We start from the raw sequence: 24,146 nt of genomic DNA, 5'->3' as shown, positions 1-24,146 counted from the left end.
TGTTGCATTGGCCGTCGGCGCCATCTTGGAATTTGCACCACGTTTTTATCAAAATCGCCGATCTTTATATATTTTGTACCAAAGCCCGTTCGTATAGTGTTGGGGATACTTTTTGTGCACACAGAATGCTTCTTCAATGAATCTTTTGGTTTTTTTGTACCTTTAAAATGTCCAGGTAAGATGTCAATTGTGTTTACAATGATTGAACCGGCTTGATGCTGTTGTCTGCTGATAAAAGACATCGTTTTGTTTTCGCGCCGTTGCTCGTCACGTTGTTGTTTTTCTCTAGTGCTGCCGGGACCTCTGGTGGACAGACACAGAAATGCTACGGGATCACATCGCCGATATCTTTGGCAGGTCCCAAGCCCGGGGTAGGTGAAGGTTTTGTTTACTCTACACAGTGGTACCGATCGATCATGCATTTGTGAATTAAGAACATTGAACAGTTCGCTCGCATCATACATGTATACGGTTAAAGTGCCACTGAAACGAAATTTTCATACTCTCTTTTTTTAGCCCAATTTATAGTTTCAAACGTGCTTAAAATAATGGTGAACTTTATTTCTGTCAAATCCTAACGGAAAGTGCTCTTTTTAGCTGCTGAAATCGACTTTTTGGAGCAAAACTGTGTCCGGGCTCTGGAACCGAGTTTAAGGACCTTGTGACGTCACTGGTTGTATTCACGCAAGAAGCGGTTAAGATTCTCTCTTGTTTTCACTTGATTTATTTAAGTTTATTCTTCATATTGTCAATACCTACTAGTTTCCTACCTTGTAATTTCAGTCCAGCCTTGACAGGAAATACACATCATAAACGTTGGAGGGCGCCAAAGAATGTAGATTCACCAAAATGAATGCTACAGATTAGAACAGCTCAGTATACTTTTCGAACATCTTGAGTACTCGATTGGAGATTTCGAAGACGAGTGTGGCAACTTTTGTATCACGTCCTGAAGCCTAAACACGATATTTCGTCTTCTGTTTTCAGCCTGGTTCTGAAATTTGGATTCTCACGTTTATCTAAGGTCTATTAACAAGGTTGGAATATATCCTTGGCAACTTTGCTGCATTAAAAGCCGTAAGCGCATCAGCCATCCGCACAATCATGAAGTTATTAACGGTCCACAATCTTTGAGTCGAGTACTTCTTTGCACACAGAGAGCATCTTTTTATGATACTAATAAGTGAGAGTTCTTGTGGTAGACAAAATGTATCTTTGAAAATTGTGATCCGCAGCAGGGTTTGCTTTATCGCCGCATACGTATCAGTGTGAACAAAGCGGGAATTTCGCTTCTCTTTTACACGTATCTCCCAATTGTAATATTTCACGGCTGATGGATAACTTGGAGTTCTTTAACACATACTTATGTCTATGATCTTCATTTAATAGTATTCAAGCTCAAAGCAATTCGTTAAACGTCACTAGTTTATTATTTAGTCGAAGGTTTATTAAACAGAATTTGAACTAATTTGCATATATGACCTTTCGCCGCCGACATTGTCACGCTTTCTCTCGTTTCCTGAAAACATATAATTGTAGGGTCATGGCAGCTAAGTTTGCCTTTATAGTTTAAATTCGCTCCCTCATATAAAAGAAGAGGGTTTCTTAAATTGTTGCTGTTGCGATAACTTGTAGGATGTAGCAGATACAACTAGACTAAAGGTCACTGTGGCACAATCTCGTCCACGGTGAAACTCACAAAGCGTCCGGTTTCCTTGAAGCGAAGCAACTCGAAAACTCGAAACGTTGTTGCTATGATTCGTGCAGCAGCACTCTGGATAATATTTTCAAAAGCCGCTTTCTCTTGTTTTCATGTCTTTTAACTTTATGAGTGTAGATATTGTTTAATTGAGTGCTGGCCATTTCACTAAGAGTCCCGATCATTTTGCGATCTTAGAACTCCCACTCGTTTGCTTGCTTACATAAAATATCCAATTAAATAGACTGAAAAGCCCCAGGATCGACTCTCCACCTCTTCATGTCTAAGGCTACTGTTATTATCTGCTTTACAACCCAAAGATGTCCTTAAGATGTTTTTTGGGGTGCTTCGAACAGTATTCTCTTCTCCCATAATCACTCTAAATTTTCAGCGCGGCATGAGAGCAATACAACCAGTGACGTCACTAGGCTGTTTTGGCCGCACCAAGATGGCCGCCAATTTTGGGCTTAACCAGCCAATTTCGAACGGCTGAAAAAGCAATTTTCGCTTACCGTATGCGAAAAAAAAGTCTGCAGTGTTTCCAAGTAAGGTTGAAACTTTATTACTAAGCAAAAATCTCACATACGAAAATTTCGTTTCAGTGGCACTTTAACATTATATACTTAGCTGGATGTAGCTGTGGAAATCTTAAAAATTTGTTTGATATGCTGTGTAGACTTGTAACTTTAATTAACATATATATATTGGCCAAATATATAAACTACACGTATAACTAAAACCACACTGTATTTGGAACATGTTTATTTAAAATTTGCGCAGTTTCTGTGTTTTGAAGTGGCCAGTTCCACAATGTTAGTGTTTTGTGTATGTATTAGACTAGCAGCTAGTACAGTGTATCATTACACCTACATGGCTAACTCCATAAACAGTGTTCTAGATCAGTGAGGAATCTCAGGTCAAAAACCTGCCAAGGTCAGTTACATGACTCTACAAATTAATAGAAAATTTGTAATGATTTGGTGGGAGCAGTGGGAATTGACCTGTTGGAATTCCATATTGACACCCTGCATTGAAAAATTAACTGGAACCCTGCATAAGTGGGCAAGATGAACCAAATTGTGCTCTGTGACTGGCTACCTGAGTGGGCATGGTGATGCTATTTTGCCTGTGCATTGTTTCCTATGTAAAAAGTTTGTTTTTTGATGGCTAGAAGTATTGCCTACATCCTTTTTTGGTATGTTAATAGCCTTTGCCTACATCTTGGTACAATGTACATGAACACATACAATGTAAAAGGCAAATGTACAGTTGTCTTGACCTCATGATAGGTCAGTTAACCATATTTTATGTTGATTGATTTTAAATGGCATATTTTCTTTCAAACTTATATCTCAGGACATAGCATCAACAAAAGCTCTTGAAGAGTCTCTCAAACCTTATGGAGTATTTGAAACAGAAGAAGAGCTTCAGCACAGGTTTTTAGCAAATTTCAGATATACAATATATTCATGAACAGTTATGACAGTTAATTTGTAGCTCACATGCACTGATGAATTTTGCGAGTTTCATGTACATTTATATGTAGCTCTGATGTGTGTGGTCTTCGAACTGTTAAATACATGTAGAACTTTACTTGTATTCAAAAATTCTAAACCAGACAAAAACCAATCTGAGAGACTACACATGTAAATTAGAGCGGTTTTCAATTGAGTGCTGTAAGACCAAAACCAAACCAAGAACTTGCCAATTAGCCTACTCAGCCAATCTTAAACCATAGTAAAACCAAAACCAAAACCAAAGTAATTGCCTGATTTTTTTTGAAACTCAATTGAAAACCGTTTTATTATAATAATTCCTTCTTTATTATGATGTGTATGTAATTTTTGTCCTAGGATGGTTGTCCTTGCAAAGCTTAATACCTTGGTCAAACAGTGGATCATTGATACCAGTTTATCAAAGGTTGGTTAGAACATCTCTTTACATGTAAGGTTTTGAATTATGAAAGCTTGATGTATTTGAAGCTGTGTGTTTGCAAAGTTGCAGTGGTGAGAGCTTTTATTATTCACTTAGTTTGATAATACACGCATTTTAAAAATCTTGAGGTTAAAGAGCAGATGTACAAATAAGATTTCAGGTTAATCAATTTACATTGAAAACCTAAACATTTCACACAGTCTGTTTGTGCACATTCCTGTTTTGTGCCCTGTACAATGTACAATGTACAATGTACACGAAACTTTGCCTCATCCTCAGCATGGCAAAATGGACAGCAAAATGTCTGTTGAGTGTAGCAGGACTGACTGTACTGTAGTTATGGTCTGAGGTTTGATTAGTGAGTAGTAGACACCTTCAGAGGCAAGTAAAAAGTATTTATCAGATGAATTTTCTCACAAGTGTCTCGATGGTTGTCAGCTATGCATAATGTCTTTAGTTTCATGTGTACCTGCTGTTTTGGTTGAAACAAACAAAAAGAAAGTACAGTGTTTGCATTACTATTATTACATGTATCTTTACTTCTCTTATGAGTTACAAATTAAAGGTGGTTTCTTTTATGCAGAACATGCCAGAATCTGTGGCCAACTCAGTAGGAGGAAAGATCTTTACTTTTGGTTCATACAGGCTGGGTGTGCATACTAAAGGTTAGTTATAGAAAAGATTACATCTGTATATAGAGGAAAGATCTTCACTTTTGGCTCATACAGGCTGGGTGTACATTCTAAAGGTTAGTGAGAAAAGACTAGGTCTGCATAGGAAGACCAAAAGGGCCTGTGTTCTGAACATGATCCTGACAATCCTGATCCTAGGCTTACTTGCGCAGTACTTGTCAGGCCACAAATTCTTGCAAAAAAATATGCTAGTAAAAAAAATGCATGCACTTGAGTGTGTGCGTGCAGTGTAAGTCAAAAACATGTGGACAGTAAGGCTCATTAGTATGTTTGAGGTAGCTTGTTGTTTTTCCTTAGTTGGTGTTATTTATGATACTACCCTGGTCCCAGAGGTTTTCATCTTCTTTTGGCAACTGAAAGGAATAAGCCATCACCATGGTGAAAGCAAGTGAGAGATGGAAACCTAAGTTCTCATATGTTGCTTTTGTGAATCATTTTGTAGGGAAGTGAAAAATATAAAATAATATAAACTGCACACAAGTGGACACATGTTGCTGTCTATAATTGAAGTTGCTGTTTTAAGAATACAAAATTAAGTTTTTGTGAGTACAGATTAAAGATTATGTGTATACATGTTGTCAGCAGCTTTATAAGCAGCATGACTGTAAAGTGGTCCCGGTTATTGCAGAACTATAATGGAAATGAATTTTTTTTGCAGGTGCTGATATTGATACGCTTCTTGTTGCTCCTCGACATATTGACCGTTCTGACTTCTTTGGAACATTCTATGAGATCCTCAAGAACAATGAAGATGTGAGAGATTTGCATGTATGTACTTCTGATTTCTCTTATTATAGTAAATAACCAATCAAATACTGTACATCATGTATTGTACTTTGGGGATCTAATTTTCTAAATGTTGTGGATGTTTGTCCAAGCACTTCAGCATGGACTGATTTTTTTCTTTTTTTGTGTGATTTTGCCATGCTTTTGCTCCTTTACTCCAGGCAAAATACATACGTGTATAGACAACTTCAGTGATGTAGAAACTATGAAATCTACCATTTATAATGGTTTCCTATTTCTCTTTATATAGGCAGTTGAAAATGCATTTGTTCCTGTCATCAAGTTGGTATTCTGCAAGATAGAGGTGAGTTAATTACATGTGTGTGTGATCCTGATGTCGCCATTCTTTTGATCAAAATGTTCAATTTGATACCTTTCTTTCAAGTCCTGAATTTAGAGAAGTTGTTGGCACATTTAGTTCCCTCTTGATGATTGTGTTTTTTTGTTCTTATCATCATGAGTGGATGAAAGGGTGGGTGATTGAGATTTGTTAAGATGTCAAAGTAAAGTACAGTATGTGCTAAAGATTGAGAAAAATGTCAGGTGTTTTTTAATTGTTCTGTTGTAGCCAGTTGACATTAGTGTAAATGTTCCTGTGGATGGTATGGTTTTGTTGTAAAGTTGGACCACAGCTGCACTTCTGATTTTCAAATAATACTCAAGAGTATTTTTAATTATCAATATTAATATTTAGATGGATTTGCTGTTTGCACGACTAGCTCTGCCTGAAGTGCCAGATGACTTGAGTCTTTTAGATGAGAGTTTACTTAAAAACTTGGATCCAAAGTGTGTTAGAAGTTTGAATGGTAAGGTGGTGTGAATATTAATTGCTTGGTAGCGTGTGATTTCAGGCATGTAATTTTTATCATATACATTGTACAGTGTATGTAGTAATGTAGGGGTTTCGTTAACGTTCTCAGTAGGAGGGCAACTGTTCTTCACAGGCAGGCAAAACTTTTTTAACTGAACTTCTTTGTAAGAAATACTTTCCTCTACGTGGTCAAACCAAGCTGGTACAATCCAAAGATTACCTTGATTATGGTATTGTTCATCTTCATGAAGATTGCATTTAATTTAATTTTGTTGTCTGGGGTGCACAAAATCAAAACTGACCGAATTTTGCGAGGAATAGAAAACATTTTTATTAATTATTTTATTGTCTTTGTTAGGTTGCCGTGTTACAGATGAAATTCTCCACTTGGTTCCCAACATAGAAAACTTCCGTCTTACATTAAGAGCAGTCAAACTGTGGGCAAAAAGTAGGTTCTGACAAGTAAATCTACCGTATCAATGGGAAAAGAAAAAAAAATAAAATAAGATGGAAAGAGACTGATGTTTTTATTTCAGCTGTAGGCAGCTGCTCAGTTGCTAAGTAAAATCTTCATCAGCTTCTGAATTTCATATGAACTGGCATTTTGGGAAGTATGCTGGAAAAGGGAAATATTGGTTCAGAAAGAGCATGGAAATGTTTTGAATACAAAAAATATGTATGAACCCTGATTTTGTTCTTCTATTACTTACATGTACATGTAACTTGACAAATTTCTGTTCTTTTCTTGTCCACCAGATCGTGGGATCTACTCCAATGTGTTAGGTTTCCTCGGTGGTGTGTCATGGGCTATGTTAGTAGCTCGTACATGTCAGTTGTATCCAAATGCAGTGGCAGCTACACTACTACAAAAGTTCTTCCTTGTATTTTCAAAATGGTAGGTCTTCATTTCAAGAACTAACAAAAGTGGTTCTAGAAAGATTAACCTCTTACTAACTGAGTGTGAGGGCTTTACTGGGGAATATTGGACTGAGACTGGCAAGGCGCTTGTGTGAGGTCCGTACAAAAATGACCAAGGGCCAATACTCCCCATTATGGCTCAAGCAAGCTAAGCTAATAAGTAGGTTACTACATGGCACTGAAATGAAAAATGCATGGCCCATGACTTTTTCCGTTCTGTACACTGTATGGCAAAATCTTGACCAGGGAAGAGGCAATCAGAATGCTCAGATTTACCTCACGACTACCTTGTCATATCATAAGTGTAGATACTGTACTTGATTCACCAATACAAATTAAATTTTGTTTACTTGTAGGGAATGGCCAAACCCAGTGTTGCTGAAAAACATCACTCCACCAAGTGACAACAAAGTGGAATTAAATTTTCCAGTGTGGGATCCAAGGGTAAATACGCAAATTATATGTGAAACTCTGCGTGCTCTTGGGTTGTCCTTGACCACCCAATAGATTTTCAGTGACTCCAGCAATTAATTCTGGGTATTTTGAAATCTTTCTTATGGACAAGACATGTACAATGTGTCTCTGATTCTTCGTTTTATTCTTTAATGTTGCACTTTCAAAATGCTCACCTGTTTAGAGAAAGATGGAAACTATGTAATATTTTTCTGTATGTGTGGTCTACTGGTATTGTACACATGTACAATTTTGTAATAATATTATCAACCAAGTGATACCTACCTGTGTATTATACAGACATGCAGTGCATGTAACAAAGGGTTTGCACACAACTTGAAAGTCCTTGAATTTGAAAATCAAGTACATTGGGTCCTTGAAGAACTTTAAAATTTGTTGGTTGACTGTTTCCACATCATGGTAGAACTGAAAAGACTTGGACTTGAACAAATATGGCAGGTATCTCTTGTGCCTGAGCTTCTTTAGTGGATGGAGTCCTTGAAAAATTGAAAATGTACCCTACAAAATTTGCCTCGAAAATACCTTGATTTTCAGTCCAAAAAGAACCCTGCATGTATGTTTGTGTTTACAGACAAATCCAAAAGACCGATATCACTTGATGCCTATTATCACACCGGCTTATCCACAGCAGAATTCTACTTTCAATGTCTCCATGTCAACGAGAACCATCATGAATGAAGAATTTGATAATGGTGAGTTAACACAACTTGTACTCTAGAAAATGATATTGTCAATGTACATTTATGTGTGTGCACTGTGATGTTTTAACCTGAAATTGCGGAACCATACTAACATACTACCATACAAGCGAGGTATTGCCAATGGTGTTGACAGTGATGAGAGATCTTTTACAAGTAAGATTGCTGGGATTTTTTGGATTTTGAGGGGCTTGTAACCAAAATTTTACAAATGCACTGCACAATGTCCTTTTTCATATTTGCAGGTCTAAGAATTACAAGTGACGTTTTGATTGGAAAGTCAACATGGGATGCACTGTTTCAACCACCCAACTTCTTTAGCAAATACAAGTACATGATCTCTCCTTTTTTTGTGTGTCTGAATGTAACATTAAGCCTTTCTTTCTCTGGCTTGTATCACAAGCTTAATGTACGTCTTAAAGTTGATGCAATAAAGATCTGCTTTGGTAGTGTGGTGTTTTATTGATGATCTGTTTGTGTCGGCAACACCTTCTTCAAATACTCAAGGTGAAAGAAACAAATTCAGCAATTTATTTGTGAGGCGAAAATATTGAATCAAATTTTTGGGTGTTTTCCTTGACACCAGTCTTTTGATTTCTTTCGTAATTCCACAAGCAAAGTGACAACAGATTTTATTTCCTTTTTTATCAAATTAATTTTGATTTGCTGAGAGGAAAAAATATTGAAGATGATAAAAGACACTTGTAAGATCATTTTGATAATTGGACCATTCCAGTTTTGATGTCATTTTGTATGATGTTCTGTGCTATTTTGAGGCAACTTTTTTTTAACAATTTTTTTTTTTTTCAACAATAGCTAATTATACTGCAGGTTTTTGTTTCATTTACAATGTTCCCAAATTCAAAATGTGTGTCAAAATGTGTATTTTTGTGAAATGATTCTATTTGAATGTCTTAAAATGTTCAGTCAAGCAAAGCTTTTGTGAACTGCAATAAACTTGGATCCAAGGATAACATGTACAATATGCAGGCCTGCCGGCCTCATTTATTTGCTGGTGAATTCTGTTCTCCACATTTCAGACATTATATCGTGTTAAGTGCCATATCAAACTCTGCAGAGGAACACTTAGAGTGGTGAGTATTACTTCATTCATTTTTTGGTTTTGCTTAATGTTACTTGATTTTAATTTCTTTTAGAGGACTTTTCTGTATATTATTTTTAGATATTTCTAGTTAGGTGTCACCTATTAACAGTGGGGATTCTCCACTGCTAGATGTAATTGACATGATAATAAAGTCATCATCATCATCATCATCATCATTATTGTTATTGTCGTCCACAGCTCATTAATAATGCTATTCATCATCCACTGTTCTAGGAAATGAAATGGTTTTATTTCTAATCAGTTCCCCATGACCTACATGTATGAATAATTTGAGCTTTGGCAAATGATGTTTAACTTACGCGTAGCAGACAGTTCCGTTTTAGTCAAGTGTACAGATCTGTTTCCATCAGTTACATAGTACTTTAGTATGCTGTTTAGAACTGTCCTGACTAGGATTTTGAAAGTTATGGATTGAAATGAAGACAACTCATTTTCATTTCATTTTCTCCTGTAGGATTGGTTTAGTAGAGTCAAAGATCAGAATACTTATATCAAACCTGGAAAGTGCTCAGTATGTCTCGCTAGCTCACGTCAAACCAAAATCCTATGGAGCCTTAGAACCAGACAAGTAAGCTGCATTTGTTAGCTAAGAATCTGCCACTCTTAAGGGTTAGTTAAAATGTGTTCTTTTTTCATTAATGTTCAACAGGGAACCACCTACAACCCGATGGTTTATTGGGCTGCAATTTGAGAAAAAAGGTAGGCATGTCTTTACACACTGTTAACATACATGTATGTAATTTGTGATAATCCCAAATTAGCATAAATTACTATTTTGCTGGCATGGAGCAGAGGCTTGGGGGTGAGTTCGAGGTGCACAGTGTTCAGCAGGATGAGAGTTTGAAATTATTAGTTACAGTTAGCAGGGTGGGACATTCTATGGTCAGCCTTCACCGTGTAGAGTTGTAAAGTTCGTTTTAATTTTCTTAGTTATGCTCGAACGTTATTCATTTAGCCCTGTCATTATTTTTTTTTTTACATCAATGTAATTTACTACATTTATGTGTACTACGTTTAGTTAGGATACCTTAAAACCCCAAGAGTGGTACCACTGCCTTGGTCAGGGGCACACTTTCCCTTATTTTTTTCCACCTGCTGGTTTTTCAGGGTTTTTCTGTCCGGCTTTGGTGCTCTTAGTTTTCTAATCTTTTGTAACATTTATTGACATTGAATAAATGGCAGGGTAGCCTGGCTGGCCAATGCGCCCACTTTAATCACAAAGTGTGTCCGGTTGAGTAGTAGAGACAAAAGATATCTGCTCACACTAACCTAACCCTGTAATTTTCTTCCATGCAATTTGACAGCAAAGCAAATGTGCAAAAGCAAATATTGAGCATGATAACGACCATAAAGCAGGTGTAAAAAACAACTTTTCCCTTTCCCGATCTACATTGCACACCTTGTGTTCTCACTCATTTGAATCCCTGTGGTTAAAATTTTTTGCTTGCAACCTTAAGGGCCCATTAACCGATTTATGTGCACGCTCCCGCGCGTTGCTAAGGAAGAAGAAGAAGAAAGTAAAAACTCAATTCCAAATTCGCTTACATTTTAGATGTTTTTCTTTGTGTTTCAGAAAATGCAAAGTAAAAAAGTACAATCAAAGACAAAATAAGAGAAAGACAGAAAAACAAGAGCAATAGAAAGAGGAAAAACTAACTCCATGTGGCTTTGTTTGATCTTACCGAAGTGCACTGATAGTGTAAATTGCGCACGCGCTGATAGGGAAACTTCCAATTTTATTGGGCGCACTTCCGGTTTCTTTAAATGCTAAAGGAAACGTGGTTTTTTGTTCATTGTCGTAACAATGAACCAATAAACCAGGCAAGAGATACGTTTTAGAACATCATGTTATGCAAACTCGAAGAACTAGAAGAATATGCAAATACACACAAGCATGCGAATAACTTATACGGACTCATCACACCTTCGGTCATGTGACGGAACTGCGAACAGCGTGAAACCAGAACTGAATATTACACATTAATCCAGCCTTTTTCGACGGATTTCGATTAAAGCCAACGTTGGAAACATAGCTATGCATTCCTTTTTCGAAATCATGTTTTTTTCGGAAAGTTACGAATTTTTGTAAATTTTGAAATTCTCTCAAAATCTGACCTTTTAGAAATGAAACAAAATCTATGCGTAGCATAATGAGGATTTAAATTAAGATATTAAATCAATGAATAAAATCCCGATAAAGTAATTTGCCTGGGAGCCTTTGCGTTTTTTTCAGTATTAGTCACATGACCATAGGCGTGGCCTGATGACGTCATCACTAGTGTTACTGATCTTGAAAAAGTTAAAACACGTGAAATAACTCTGAACTAACCAAAAATGATGAGGTTATATGAGAATAAATTTTCCTTAGCAATGACTCGAAGAGATCGGTTAATGGGCCCTTAAAGTGCCACTGAAACGAAATTTTCGTATGTGAGATTTTTGCTTAGTAATAAAGTTTCAACCTTACTTGGAAACACTGCAGACTTTTTTTTCCCATACGGTAAGCGAAAACTGCTTTTTCAGTCGTTCGAAGTTGGCTGGTTAAGCCCAAAATTGGCGGCCATCTTGGCGCGGCCAAAACAGCCTAGTGACGTCACTGGTTGTATTGCTCTCATGCCGCGCTGAAAATTTAGAGTGATTATGGGAGAAGAGAATACTGTTCGAAGCCCCCCAAAAAACATCTTAAGGACATCTCAGGGCTGTAAAGCAGATAATAACAGTAGCCTTAGACATGAAGAGGTGGAGAGTTGATCCTGGGGCTTTTCAGTCTATTTAATTGGATATTTTATGTAAGCAAGCAAACGAGTGGGAGTTCTTAGATCGCAAAATGATCGGGACTCTTAATGAAATGGCCAGCACTCAATTAAACAATATCTACACTCATAAAGTAAAAAAGACATGAAAACAAGAGAAAGCGGCTTTTGAAAATATTATCCGGAGTGCTGCTGCACGAATCGTAGCAACAACGTTTCGAGTTTTCGAGTCGCTTCGCTTCGAGGAAACCGGACGCTTTGTGAGTTTCACCGCGGACGAGATTGTGCCACAGTGACCTTTAGTCTAGTTGTATCTGCTACATCCTACAAGTTATCACAACAGCAACAATTTAAGAAACCCTCTTCTTTTATATGAGGGAGCGAATTTAAACTATAAAGGTAAACTTGGCTGCCATGACCCTACAATTATATGTTTTCAGGAAACGAGAGAAAGCGTGACAATGTCGGCGGCGAAAGGTCATATATGCAAATTAGTTCAAATTCTGTTTAATAAACCTTCGAAAGGAGTGCAAACTGGTGACGTTTAACGAATTGCTTTGAACTTGAATACTATTAAATGAAGATCATAAACATAAGTATGTGCTAAAGAACTCCAAGTTATCCATCGGCCGTGAAATATTACAATTGGGAGATACGTGTAAAAGAGACGCGAAATTCCCGCTTTGTTTACACTGATACGTATGCGGCGATAAAGCAAACCCTGCTGCGGATCACAATTTTCAAAGATACATTTTGTCTACCACAAGAACTCTCACTTACTAGTATCATAAAAAGATGCTCTCTGTGTGCAAAGAAGTACTCGACTCAAAGCTTGTGGACCGTTAATAACTTCATGATTGTGTGGATGGCTGATGCGCTTACGGCTTTTAATGCAGCAAAGTTGCCGAGGATATATTCGAACCTTGTTAATAGACCTTAGATAAACGTGAGAATCCAAATTTCAGAACCAGGCTGAAAACAGAAGACGAAATATCGTGTTTAGGCTTCAGGACGTGATACAAAAGTTGCCACACTCGTCTTCGAAATCTGCAATCGAGTACTCAAGATGTTCGAAAAGTATACTGAGCTGTTCTAATCTGTAGCATTCATTTTGGTGAATCTTCATTCTTTGGCGCCCTCCAACGTTTATGATGTGTATTTCCTGTCAAGGCTGGACTGAAATTACAAGGTAGGAAACTAGTAGGTATCGACAATATGAAGAATAAACTTAAATAAATCAAGTGAAAACAAGAGAGAATCTTAACCGCTTCTTGCGTGAATACAACCAGTGACGTCACAAGGTCCTTAAACTCGGTTCCAGAGCCCGGACACAGTTTTGCTCCAAAAAGTCGATTTCAGAAGCTAAAAAGAGCACTTTCCGTTAGGATTTGACAGAAATAAAGTTCACCATTATTTTAAGCACGTTTGAAACTATAAATTGGGCTAAAAAAAGAGAGTACGAAAATTTCGTTTCAGTGGCACTTTAACAAACTTATATACAAGAAAATAGTCAGTCGATGAACAGAAAACATTTTCATATACAGGGTTGTCTCCTTCTACATGTATGTTGCTTTTATGTTTGATCTGTGAGTTTGGTAATGAACTACTTCATTAAAATCACAAACCTTTTTTCACATTTTCATGTTGAATTCACAGAACATGTCAACATTGATTTGACCGGAGCAATTCAGATGTTTACAAATACTGGTATGCAAGTTCAATGCTGGTCTATTTTGTCTATAAACTAAGATTATTGCCCACAAACCAGCTGCTATCTATCTGCCCTCATGCTGCATTTTGTCAGACAACACCAAATCCTGGGTGGAGAGGAAGGTATTGTGAGATAAGGGTTCCTGCCTGTAGAAGAATACGACTGGAATACTTACATGTACAGTACGTTGAGTTAAAGCTCTTGTATTCCTGAACTCAAACCTTACTCACTAATCATCCTTCTACTACATCTGCATGTCTGTCTGTCTGTCTGTCTGTCCATCCGTCTGTCTGTCCATCTGTCTGTCTGCCTGCCTGTCTGTCTGTCTGTCTGTCTCACATTTGTGTGTCTGTTTGTTTGCCTGTCGATCTTTTACAGTTCCTACTATGAAATGATTTCAAACATATCGTGGTTTGTTTCTTGTAGTCTATTCACAGGCTGCAGTAGCCAAAATATTTAAGGAGGGCATGAGAATAGAAGCAAAGCACGTTAAAAAGTGAGTGTAAACTGGACTCGTTAGGTTGTAATTTGGTTAAGGTAATGCAGTTTTCTCCTACAGTCTTCGGTTTGGTTTCATACAAAGTACCAGCAATCAAACTATTTGACTGTATATTAATGTTTTTTCATACTCTGTGTCCTCGTAGAAAGCAGCTCAGTGAATATCTGCCACCAAGTGTTCTTAAACAGAAGAAAAAGAGCTCCATAGTACCGCCTGTAAGTTACAAGCCATATCTTGAAGTACAACTCTACGCCTGTTTAGGCATAAACCGCTTTACGGGTGGCATTGTATAGCAGTACATGGCATTGTGCCAGATATTAGTCGTCGATCCTATAGTGGGAAAAACTTAAAGTTTAAACTCCTAAGAATTCAAGAGATTTATACGGGTAGCCCTCAGTGTGCCCCTTCTTAAGCTGTTCAGATCTTATCATAGAATAAAATGCATTATGGCTATCAGCTTCTCATTCTTGTTCTCCTGTTAGGCTCCAGCTGCTGTTGCTAAGCCGAATAAAGCAGACTTGTCTCTGGACTCATCGCTCAATGCCAGTGATTTGAGCTTGGAGATAACTTCAGAGCCCAGTAATGAGAGTGCAGATTGGACGGGAAGTAATGTCGAGAACAGCGAAGAAATACGTGAGTCTGCTTATTCTTTTAGAAAAATGTCTTTCTTCACACGCTTGGTTCTTTTCCTGCTCGAGACACACGTGTGAGACTGGACACGAACTACTGAGATCCGTGCAGTGTCTCTGATTGGTTATCTCCTGCGCGCAAAATTTGAAAACCGGAAGCGGATTTTACATAGATATGTCATCAGTGTACAGTGGTTCGGGTCCAATCTCTTACGTGTCTCCAGCAATAATATCGAGTAGCCTGAACAGAAGCTAACAGTGGCTTCCAACAGGCTAAAGTTATTTTAGGATGTTATTGATTATTTCAAATTAATTTCTCTCGTTAGCTGGTATTGGTAGTTCAAGTGACAAGAAGGCCAGTGCAGACACATCAGCTGTGACGTCAGCTGTTTCAACGGTTGGAGAAGTGACGTCATCAGATACAACTGCAATACCGAGCCAACCGTCAGCGGTTTCGCAAGATAAGGTATGCGGAAGTTAGCCGTATGCTACGTTTTTTCTTACACATTAGTGATTTTTTGTATAGATATATACTTTTTACTTATTGTTTTGTGTTTGTCTTCAGCCGGCCGGTTTGAAGCGAGCTGGTTCCCCTTCAGAAGTTGAAAACCCTAGTAAAAAACCTCGAATGGACAGTGTGAGTTGAAAGTCATTTGGTAATTACTTGTTTTGCCCGTTTTAGCTTGTCTAATAAACTCTGGCTAATTATTGATAATGTTTCTTTTTTTAAAGGCGTCGAGTTCGGTATATTCGTTCAACGGTGATGGCGGAAAGAAACGGCCAATTGCTGACTGCGAAGAAAGTCCAAACAAAAAGGTGAAGATAGAAGATGACAACAAGGTGAGTTCTGTTCATGTAGAAAATAATCAACAGCGGTGAATTAAGGAACATTATTACATCGTTACTAGAAATTGCCATAAAGTTTTGAAAGTAAGGAAATAGCGACGAAATTTCACGATTGTCAACAAATCCCGAAGGTACATTGTATCAACAACGCTTGAATAGTAGCTTGCAGAACTCGCTAGCAAGGAACAGTGGAAATAACAGCGGATTGCATCTGAAGGGTTGATACAACGGTACACGATGATTGTTTTAGACGAACCAGTGGGCCGCGATATAAAGACCCAGTTCTGATGCGCTATAATTACTTTTCCGCAAGTTTTATCCTCGTATCTTTACTTGATTCCACGCGTAAAAGAGTACTCTTATTTGTTGTGTTGGAAAGTTGCAAACCAAGAAAAAGGCTATACTTATTTCGAAAGAGACGACGGTCTAAACTTTCGGAAATGCACGTTGTCACTTGTTGTGTTATGTGATGTAAGAAAAACCTGGCAAAAACACTTCTGTTGATGCCCCAGAAATAGCTAAGAAACCTCTTATATGGACGCTGTCGTAGTTTCTTTAGGTTGAGTTTCATGAACCTGTTTATTTTCCGTTTTCGCTATTCAGACTGGCGATTCTTCCACCGTGGGAGATAAAAGTATGGTCGATGGAGAAAATCCTCGCCAGACTGAGGTAATGAATGAGTTGCTAGTAATCGGATACCCGTGTTTGCACAACGAACTCTGGGATCGTCAGGGGGCAAACATTACAAGTCGCTAGAAGGAAATGTATGGCGGAAAGTTGTTTCGACGCCCAAAAACATGGTTCTGAGAGATCAACGCTTTTGCGCCGTTGTTTTATCGCAAATGGATTTGGGCAATATAGATACATGGAAAATGTAAGTTTTTGTTTGAATAACCGTGAAATATGTGATAAAATTTACCGATAAATTCCCTTACCTGCGTAGGTTTATTGTGAAAATTACATTAATGAGAATATTAAAAATTTCAGTTCACGGCTGATCTCGAGAGGCTACCCAGAGCAAATAGTAGAAAAAACCCTCTGAGAAGTTAAATATAAAGACAGAAAAGAAGTTCTAAAACAGAAATCGAGAATTGCACAAGAAACGTCTACCCTATGTGTCACGCGATTTCACTCAACCGTCATTTCCAAAATTTGACAAGCATAATCACGGACAAATGACACTTTTAAATACAAATACTCAGAGAGATACTCAAGGAGCCACGCTTGTTGGTACCGGGGGAGGGGGTACTCCCTTATACGGGCCAAATAAGGAGCAAATAAGACAAAAGTAGCCTGTACACAACTTAAAAGGGTTTACTGGATTATTTCCTCTCGACTAATGCCTAATTAATTTTGTAATATTTTCAGACCATTACGCCATGTAAATTTCACAATAAACCTCACGCAAGCAACGGAGTTTATGGGTAGATTTTGTCACGTATTTCGTGGTTATTCAAAGAAAAACTTACGTATTCTACGTATCAACATTGCCCAAATCCATCCGCGATAAAACGAGGGCGAAAAATCGTTTTTTTTTGTACGTCGAAACAACTTCGCTATACATTTCCTTCTAGTGACTTACAATATTTGCCTCCCTGACGATTCCAGAGTTCTTTGTGCAAACATGGGTAGCCGATTACTGGCAACTCATTCATTGTAAGCTTCTATTGGCCCTGATTATCCTCAAAACTGACCAAGAGTTAAATTCTCCATAAAACAGCAATACATTGCTAACAAGACAGGTGATGAGAATAGAGAAAACCGCCAACTGTGGGACGTTGATGTTCTTCCATATTTTAGAACTAACCTTGAATTGAGCGTATATAAGTCAGAATTCCTATTTCCTGCTCGAAGGATCAATAACCATTCTTTAACTCTATAGGCTAGCAGGCCAGTGATAGTTGATGGTGACACAAAGGGTTTTTCATCGAATGAAAACTGTGCAAAGACAGGGGGAGAGAAAATGGAAAATTTGACTGATGTAAGTTATGTGCTGTTATTTAGAGATATTGAAAGAAAAATCTCGGTTTCGGAGTTTATAACTGGCAGGAAAGCGAGTGTAATTGAGAGTGTAATTGTCGACCAGAAATCTTCCACGAAAACAAACTCCATCTTAGGTGATATTCTTGTGTTGTAGAATTGAATGAATGAGCCCCGCAATTTCCCTCAGGGTTCCTAAGCAACATAACATGACATGTCCTTATGACGTCATGCTGACGTCGCAATATTTGCGAGTACTCGCCATTTTTGTTCTAATTGGTCGACTAGAATCGGGCATTCTTCGAGTGATTTTGCCAAGATTGGCCAACAATAACGCTTGCACTGCAATGGTAAAGTCTGCATACGAACCAAGTGGCCCATCAGGCCGGAGCTTACCCCGGTTGCTGTAGCTTGAAGTGACTAGGAGTATTTCTGCTCTTCCCTGGATGGGATGCTGCTCTATCACAGGGTTACCCCCAGCATTAGATTCGCCAGTACCCATTTATACACCTGGGTGGAGAGAGGCACGCACTGAGAATAAAGTGTCTTGTCCAAGAACACAACCCGGCCAGAGCTCGAGCCCGGACCGCTCGATCCGGAGACGAGCGCCCTAACCATAAGGCCGCCGCACCTCCCTCTTGTACTGCAATACAGACTTAAAAATGTCCTGATTTTGTTGTCAACAGACCAAAAAGCCTGACGAATCCAATGAAGACGTGTCAGCCGCCGTCAAACGCTCGATATCTCCGACGAACGAAGAAAAAATGGCAAAGGATAAAAGGAAACAAGACCCACTCAATGCTACGAGCGTGGTAAGTCCGTCTGTTCGCTTTCCTTTAAATAAAAAGATCAAAACTTGACTTTGAGGCTCGGGGAAAGTAATAAACAGTCGGTAGAACGCCACCTCACCTCAATCACCATTAGACTACCTTCATCTCAACCTGGTACTTCTTTTCAAAGGGTCCAACGTTTGTGCAGGTCGAAAACTTGCACTTATGAACAATGCTTGATACAAGTGTCTACCAAATTGACATTTGCATTTATAGTTTAGCGCTGATAGTTTAAGCCGTGACATTTTAAGCCTGGTTTTCACTACGACTTAAGCACAATGAGCAAATTCGAGAGAAAAATAAAGTCATATGTAGTTGGCATATGTAGGTATATGTATGTACAAGCATAAACTCACTTGCGTTATGCATGTCGTTTTCAGTTGAAACTGAGCTGCCACCATTTTGTTAGTCGTACAAACATGATAAACCGTTTGCTTTTTTCATTATTCATCAGCCATATAAAAATTGTCTCCTGAATTAGTTGTGGTTTTCGTCGTAGGATCCTGAAAAGGAGTTGACAGACGAAGGCCCGCCGCCTGCAAGCCAGATTCCTGTGGTTAAAAACGCCATTAAAATAAAGCTCAAATGATTAGCGTTACCATAACTCAACAGGAGGAGATATGTTTTGAAGGAGAGACATCGAGTTCAACAGTTCTAATTTAAACCTATTTTACTCCCTGAAGAGAAGAAGGAAAACAGAACAAAAAAGCCGAAAGCGACCAACCTTGTGATAAGTAATGTTGCAGCTTCGTCACTCGTTGCACTTGATTCACGTCACGTGGTGCACGTGTTACACACTATTCGCACGTGATCTTTTCCAAGCTCCTCATGCCATTTGTTCCAAATGCCATGTATTATTTTTGTGAGCCTGTACAGAGAAAGTAATTTAATTAAAATGTATATTTTGACTTCTGCTATGGCATCAGTGCAACTTTTGTTCACTTGTTTCCTTTACTAAGGACGCTCGTGAAGGCGTCTTGTTTGACGGTTACTTTTGAGATAATTTAAAATGAATTTGTATACTCGGGTCGTTTTACTTAATTATCCTATATACGGTTTTGTATGGTATTGGAGTATTTATAAGGTGCCTAAGGACGTTAAAGTATGCAACAGTTCAAAGATGCGTCACTTCTCGTGTGTTTGGAATAAAATCTAGTGGTGGGTACTGTAATCTTTAATATTGATATGAAAGTAATAAAGCAACGTTGATTTTTTTTTCTGTTGTCCTGTGTGTTTTCTTGTTTTCTAAGGCGCTCCTCCCCTTTTTTTTAACCGTAGCGAATTTGCTTGTAAAATCGCTCGAAGCGTTTTTGGTTGTTTTCAGGCAAAGTGTACGTCCGGCTAGGTGTCTTTTCCGCTCCTCCCAGTTTCTGTAGCATTAAGCGCCTGGTAGTAATCCTTCTCCCCCTGGATGTGATGCCAGTTCATCAGAGGGTTACCCCTAGCATTAGAATCGCCGGTACTGTGAGAGTTGTCTCTCCTTAAAACACAATACCTCAGCACGGCCAGGGCTCAAACCTGGCCGCCGCTCCGGAGTCCAGCGCTCTAACCACTGAGGCATCGCGCCTTCTGCCCCAGTTGTTGTTTATCCAATCAAAATATAGCGCGAGCAACGAATACAATGACGTCACCATAACGCGGTACGTCGAGTCATTTGACGACCTTGCTGAAACGGACCTTTTGCAATAATAGTCCACGCTCGATATAATCAATATTCTAACACGGGCCCGAGGTTTTCAGGACAAACTTCTATATTTGGTGGTATTTTCCTTGTATCCAACTCTCTTTTGGGAATTGAGGGACGAAAGAAACTTGATAAATTTGTAATTTTTTACTGAAAACTGTTAGAATATTGATCTGTCGAACAAAGCCTATTGGCTACTTGACCTGCTTTCCGTGAACATAAACGCAATTTACCTTGGAGAGATATTTTATTAGATAAGATAGCATGGAAATCGTCAGGCTTAGTTTTCAAAACGAGTTATTTTCACGGCCGTTTGAAATTAGAACGATTTGCATGGTAAAATCAAGTCTTACCATCCACTCATGCTTGAGTGTTTTTCCTTATAATAGCTCTTTTCACGGTTAATTCTTCTCATTTGCATTACAATGTAATCCAACGTGGATGCGAGGCGATTTCGGGCTAAAACTACAAAATAGCCCGAAATTGCCTCACATACATGCTAGATTTTATTGTAATGCAAATGAGCAAAGGTAAACGCGAAAAGGGCCATTCCTTGTAAATGCTATTATTTATTTTATTTTCTTCAAATATTTACATTTGCTGCGTACGGCAATGAAGTATTATAAGTATAGGTAATCATACGGTTTCGAGTTCAATTTGGAATTAATTTGCACGAGTGAGTTTTTCAAAAAACTCACAGGTACAAATTAATTCCAAATTGAACGAGAAAAACCGTTTGATTACTTAGTACTAATACAAACATGAAAAAATTCACCAGGAGGAAGTGCTGGAAGACCTTTCTTGAAGCCATTTTTTTCTCATTCTAGAAAGCGTTTTTCAAAATTACCACACAAAATTTTTGTCATCATTTTATGTGATATCATTGGCTTATAAATTTCCTATTGTCTTTCTGCCAATTATAATCCAGAATTACGATGTGTAATTTGCACTGGTGTTACACTTGAACTGCACTGCTCTCAGCCAATCAGAATTGAGTAATTTTTTTCCATGTATATTATTAAGTATTATAAGGTATTAACATGTTGCTTGTGTTTGTAGCCGATATTACGCGCGCTCTGATTGGTTAGTTCTAGGGCACTATTCTGTAATGCCTATGGGTCGATAACGGGCCTACAAAACCAAAGCAAAATGCCATTGCCGTATTACCGAATACTGTGAGGTCTCGGTTTGAGATTTCCCGTAAGTACCAACATTTGAGGTTAATAAGTAGTTGACAACGACCTGAACTGTCTCATTCAGGTTTTCGGGGGCCAGTTATCTTTGGATTTTTTTCAACCTATCGAAATTCTGGTGCTTACCGCAAACCTTTTTTCCTTTGTTCTTCACACTTTTTTTAAACCATTTTAATTTGCTTTTCGCTTGCCACTTAATTTAATTTGTGGACAACAGATATGTATATATGGCGGAACGGATTTGGCAAACTTAACACTCTTGACACTCTCAAGGCCCAAGCCATGCTGTTTTTTCCTTCTGGACGGATTATGCCTTTCCAGTATAAAAAGGGCTAGTGATGTGGTCAATTTAACTGCACTTTTCGTTCAAAATTTGAAAAGTCACCCTAAATTTTTCGTTCTCAAGGATCTAGCCAGTTTTTTTTTTCGCTTTTGCCGGGTTAGAGTCGTTGAAAGTCAAGGTTTGAGATTTGCTAATTAACTGAGTTAGGCCTCGGCCCAATGCCGCTCGATATACCCTGGCTCGGTTTCAGAAATTACGGTCATATTTCTTTCATTCGTTTCTTTATCAGCTGCAGTTCCAGGAGAGTTCGTGGTTTTCTGAAGTTGACGGTTGACCTTTCCTGGCGCCTGCGAGTCGGCAGCAGGAGCAAGTGACAAAACACTTCTTCGAGACCCTCTTCTTCGAAGCTGCAACAGAGCGCTTGTTCAAACGAGGCTGTATCGGGTGCAGTGCTATCCATCCTTGAGAATCTGCCACATCGTGTTAAATCTCTATGTTAACGATTACTAATGTTACGCTCTGGATAGAATTTATTCTGCCCTTCTTCACTGCTAATGGCTTTACGTGAGGCAAAACTGGCGGTGCGTGCAGACTTTTGGAATGACACTGGACGCGGGTTGGGCGTCTTGAGCAAATCTTCGCTTTCATGACCGTTCAACAAGCGAGGTGTCCTTTTGACTGCGTCTTCTCGTCCGTCCAGTTCCATCAGTGTTGGATCAAAGTGTGACTTCTCTGACTTCCTATATGGGCCATGGTGTTGTGGTTTATAGGGAAGATGTATGTCTTTGTTGGTCTGCCTGCTAGTTATCCCCAACAATGAATTCTGTGCAGATCAGTCCGGCGTGACGTGACTATTCTCAGAGTTCAGTAGTTCTGGGTGTGAAGACCATTGGGAACTGGATGACATCTGTCCTGGAGCTGAAAACGACCTTCTGCATGGAGATATTCGGGACGGGAATATCTTAGACGGCGAATTCCTTGGCAAGGGGGCGCAGTTCGTGCTGCAGTAGGGAAGCTTGTTTCCCTTTCGATCGGTAACATGCGACACATTGTCAACTGAGATTAACTCTTGTGGAGACAGCAGACTACATTTTGATTTTGGCTGAAAATGCCTGTCTCCTCTGGAAAGTAAACCCAGGTTTCGTTGCATCTCCTCATGTACATCTGGCCCGATAGCTGGCCGGACAGCAGGCAGACGTTGCATTCTATTTGTTTTTGGCCTCGTTCCTTGTAAGTGAAATATCTCCTCGTCTACGAGGTGCCATTCGTCCTTTATCGACTCATTAACTCGTTTGCTCTGCTCTCCCATAACAACTGATCAAGCTGTAATGGGCCGCAAAGGACAGAGGCTTTATATAATCAGTCAAGTGAAGCACAAATCTCCTCTCGTCGCCAGCCAATCATGTCAGGAAAAGGCGGCATAGAATGTGTCGCGAAAGTACTCCATGAAACGCGATGAGCTGACCTTTGCTTATGAAATCAGATAAAGTGACTTGAAAGGTTCGGCGTTTTTTGATCTGTTGGTATTTTGATTAATACTTAGCCCAAGTATGTGGCGTCCTGGAAGTTTCGCAACTTTTGCCATGAGTGAAGATTTCCCGACCACGCCCAGTTTGATCCTAAAAGCTGATTGGCCGTCAGTAATGACTTTGAAATTCGTGTCTTCACTTACCAGTACATCCAGTGAATGTAGGTCTGCGAGGAATAAGATGGGCACCCTACGTTGAAAATAGAATCATTTTAGCTCGTATTTGATGAGTTGGATTCGTATTAAATTTTGATTGGGAGAAAGTGTGATACTGGCAATCATGACCTAACAAACCTTACAGTTTGTAAGGATTCTCTTGTTACCGTCACCTCAAAGAAACAAAAATGATTTTATTAATGGTAATGGCATCTGAGTTTAATAAATTGTCCTTCAGTGAAATCATCCTTGCGTTGAATTGAACCTAAGCAGTCGGTCTTTTCTCTAATCTTCAGGTGAATGTATATCGTCAACGAGTGCGAACGCAAAAACGCGGTATGGCTGAGACAGGCCTACACCATTGCCTTGCCCCATACTACCTACCTGATTCAGACTACGAGGTGATTCTTCGTTTTATTTATGTACAGTAAACGGCTAGGCCTAGAACAGGTGTAACATATACACCCATTTAACAAAGTACATGTATAATTGATCTCATCTGCATTTTACTTATTTAGAAAACACGCTGTAAGGAAGTGCACGTAAGAACCTGTACTTCTGTAATCGGCAGAAACAACACGAGCTATTGACATAACGATAGGGCGAGTAAAGATCCAGAGAATTTACGCTTTGATAATCGAAACTGAAACGAATGACATTCCTTTCTTGGAAAACGTTTTCTGTGTTCCTACCGAGTCACATAGAAAAACGAGCGAAAGTTTGGCAGGACTCAAGACAGCTGTGAAAACACTCGCCTGTCCGTTCGTGTTCTCATAGCATTTCTCGTTCTCCCAAACCTCCGCTCGTGTTTCTATAGAACTCGATAGAAACACAGAAAATGTTATCTATTTCCTAAATTCAATACCTGTCATATATAAAGAAACATATTCATGCCAAAAATTACTGTAATTTGTT

The 24,146-nt window shown here is 38.8% G+C and overlaps 1 protein-coding gene across 4 annotated transcripts; it reads left to right on the top strand.

The window, feature by feature from the left end:
* Positions 1–17: 17 nt before the first annotated feature.
* Positions 18–19,601, top strand: LOC110043982 (poly(A) polymerase beta-like). Of its 4 annotated transcripts, XM_089291378.1 has the most exons (27): positions 18–175; positions 290–371; positions 3,056–3,135; positions 3,553–3,619; positions 4,218–4,299; positions 4,985–5,094; positions 5,363–5,416; positions 5,807–5,918; positions 6,282–6,371; positions 6,680–6,818; positions 7,198–7,285; positions 7,887–8,007; positions 8,259–8,343; positions 9,054–9,107; positions 9,594–9,707; positions 9,789–9,838; positions 13,549–13,599; positions 14,030–14,099; positions 14,248–14,317; positions 14,585–14,735; positions 15,058–15,197; positions 15,297–15,368; positions 15,464–15,571; positions 16,181–16,246; positions 17,460–17,558; positions 18,244–18,369; positions 18,887–19,601. In XM_089291378.1, exons 1-27 carry the CDS (start codon positions 168–170, stop codon positions 18,974–18,976), a joined length of 2,379 nt encoding a protein of 792 aa, XP_089147504.1. In that variant the 5' UTR covers positions 18–167; the 3' UTR covers positions 18,977–19,601. The 4 variants fall into 4 exon arrangements, with proteins under 4 accessions (XP_089147504.1, XP_089147506.1, XP_089147505.1 ...); XM_089291379.1 differs by lacking the exon at positions 16,181–16,246 and having other exon boundaries at positions 19–175; XM_089291377.1 differs by lacking the exon at positions 18–175 and having other exon boundaries at positions 184–371.
* Positions 19,602–24,146: the final 4,545 nt, after the last annotated feature.

The sequence above is a fragment of the Orbicella faveolata genome, unplaced genomic scaffold (assembly GCF_042242905.1).
Source record: "Orbicella faveolata isolate gen_17 unplaced genomic scaffold, um_ofav_v1 contig_24, whole genome shotgun sequence".
Classification (NCBI taxonomy): domain Eukaryota; kingdom Metazoa; phylum Cnidaria; class Anthozoa; order Scleractinia; family Merulinidae; genus Orbicella; species Orbicella faveolata.
The sequence above is the reverse complement of the archived record's forward strand: the minus strand, read 5'-3'. Positions and strand labels throughout refer to the sequence as shown.

Excerpts from the sequence above, each read along its gene's own strand:
- LOC110043982 (XM_089291377.1), top strand. The coding sequence starts at position 216 with ATGCTGTTGTCTGCTGATAAAAGACATCGTTTTGTTTTCGCGCCGTTG. Across the intron at positions 9,708-9,788 it reads GGAGCCTTAGAACCAGACAA|GGAACCACCTACAACCCGAT; the intron begins GTAAGCTGCATT and ends AATGTTCAACAG. Across the intron at positions 15,572-16,180 it reads AGATAGAAGATGACAACAAG|ACTGGCGATTCTTCCACCGT; the intron begins GTGAGTTCTGTT and ends TTCGCTATTCAG.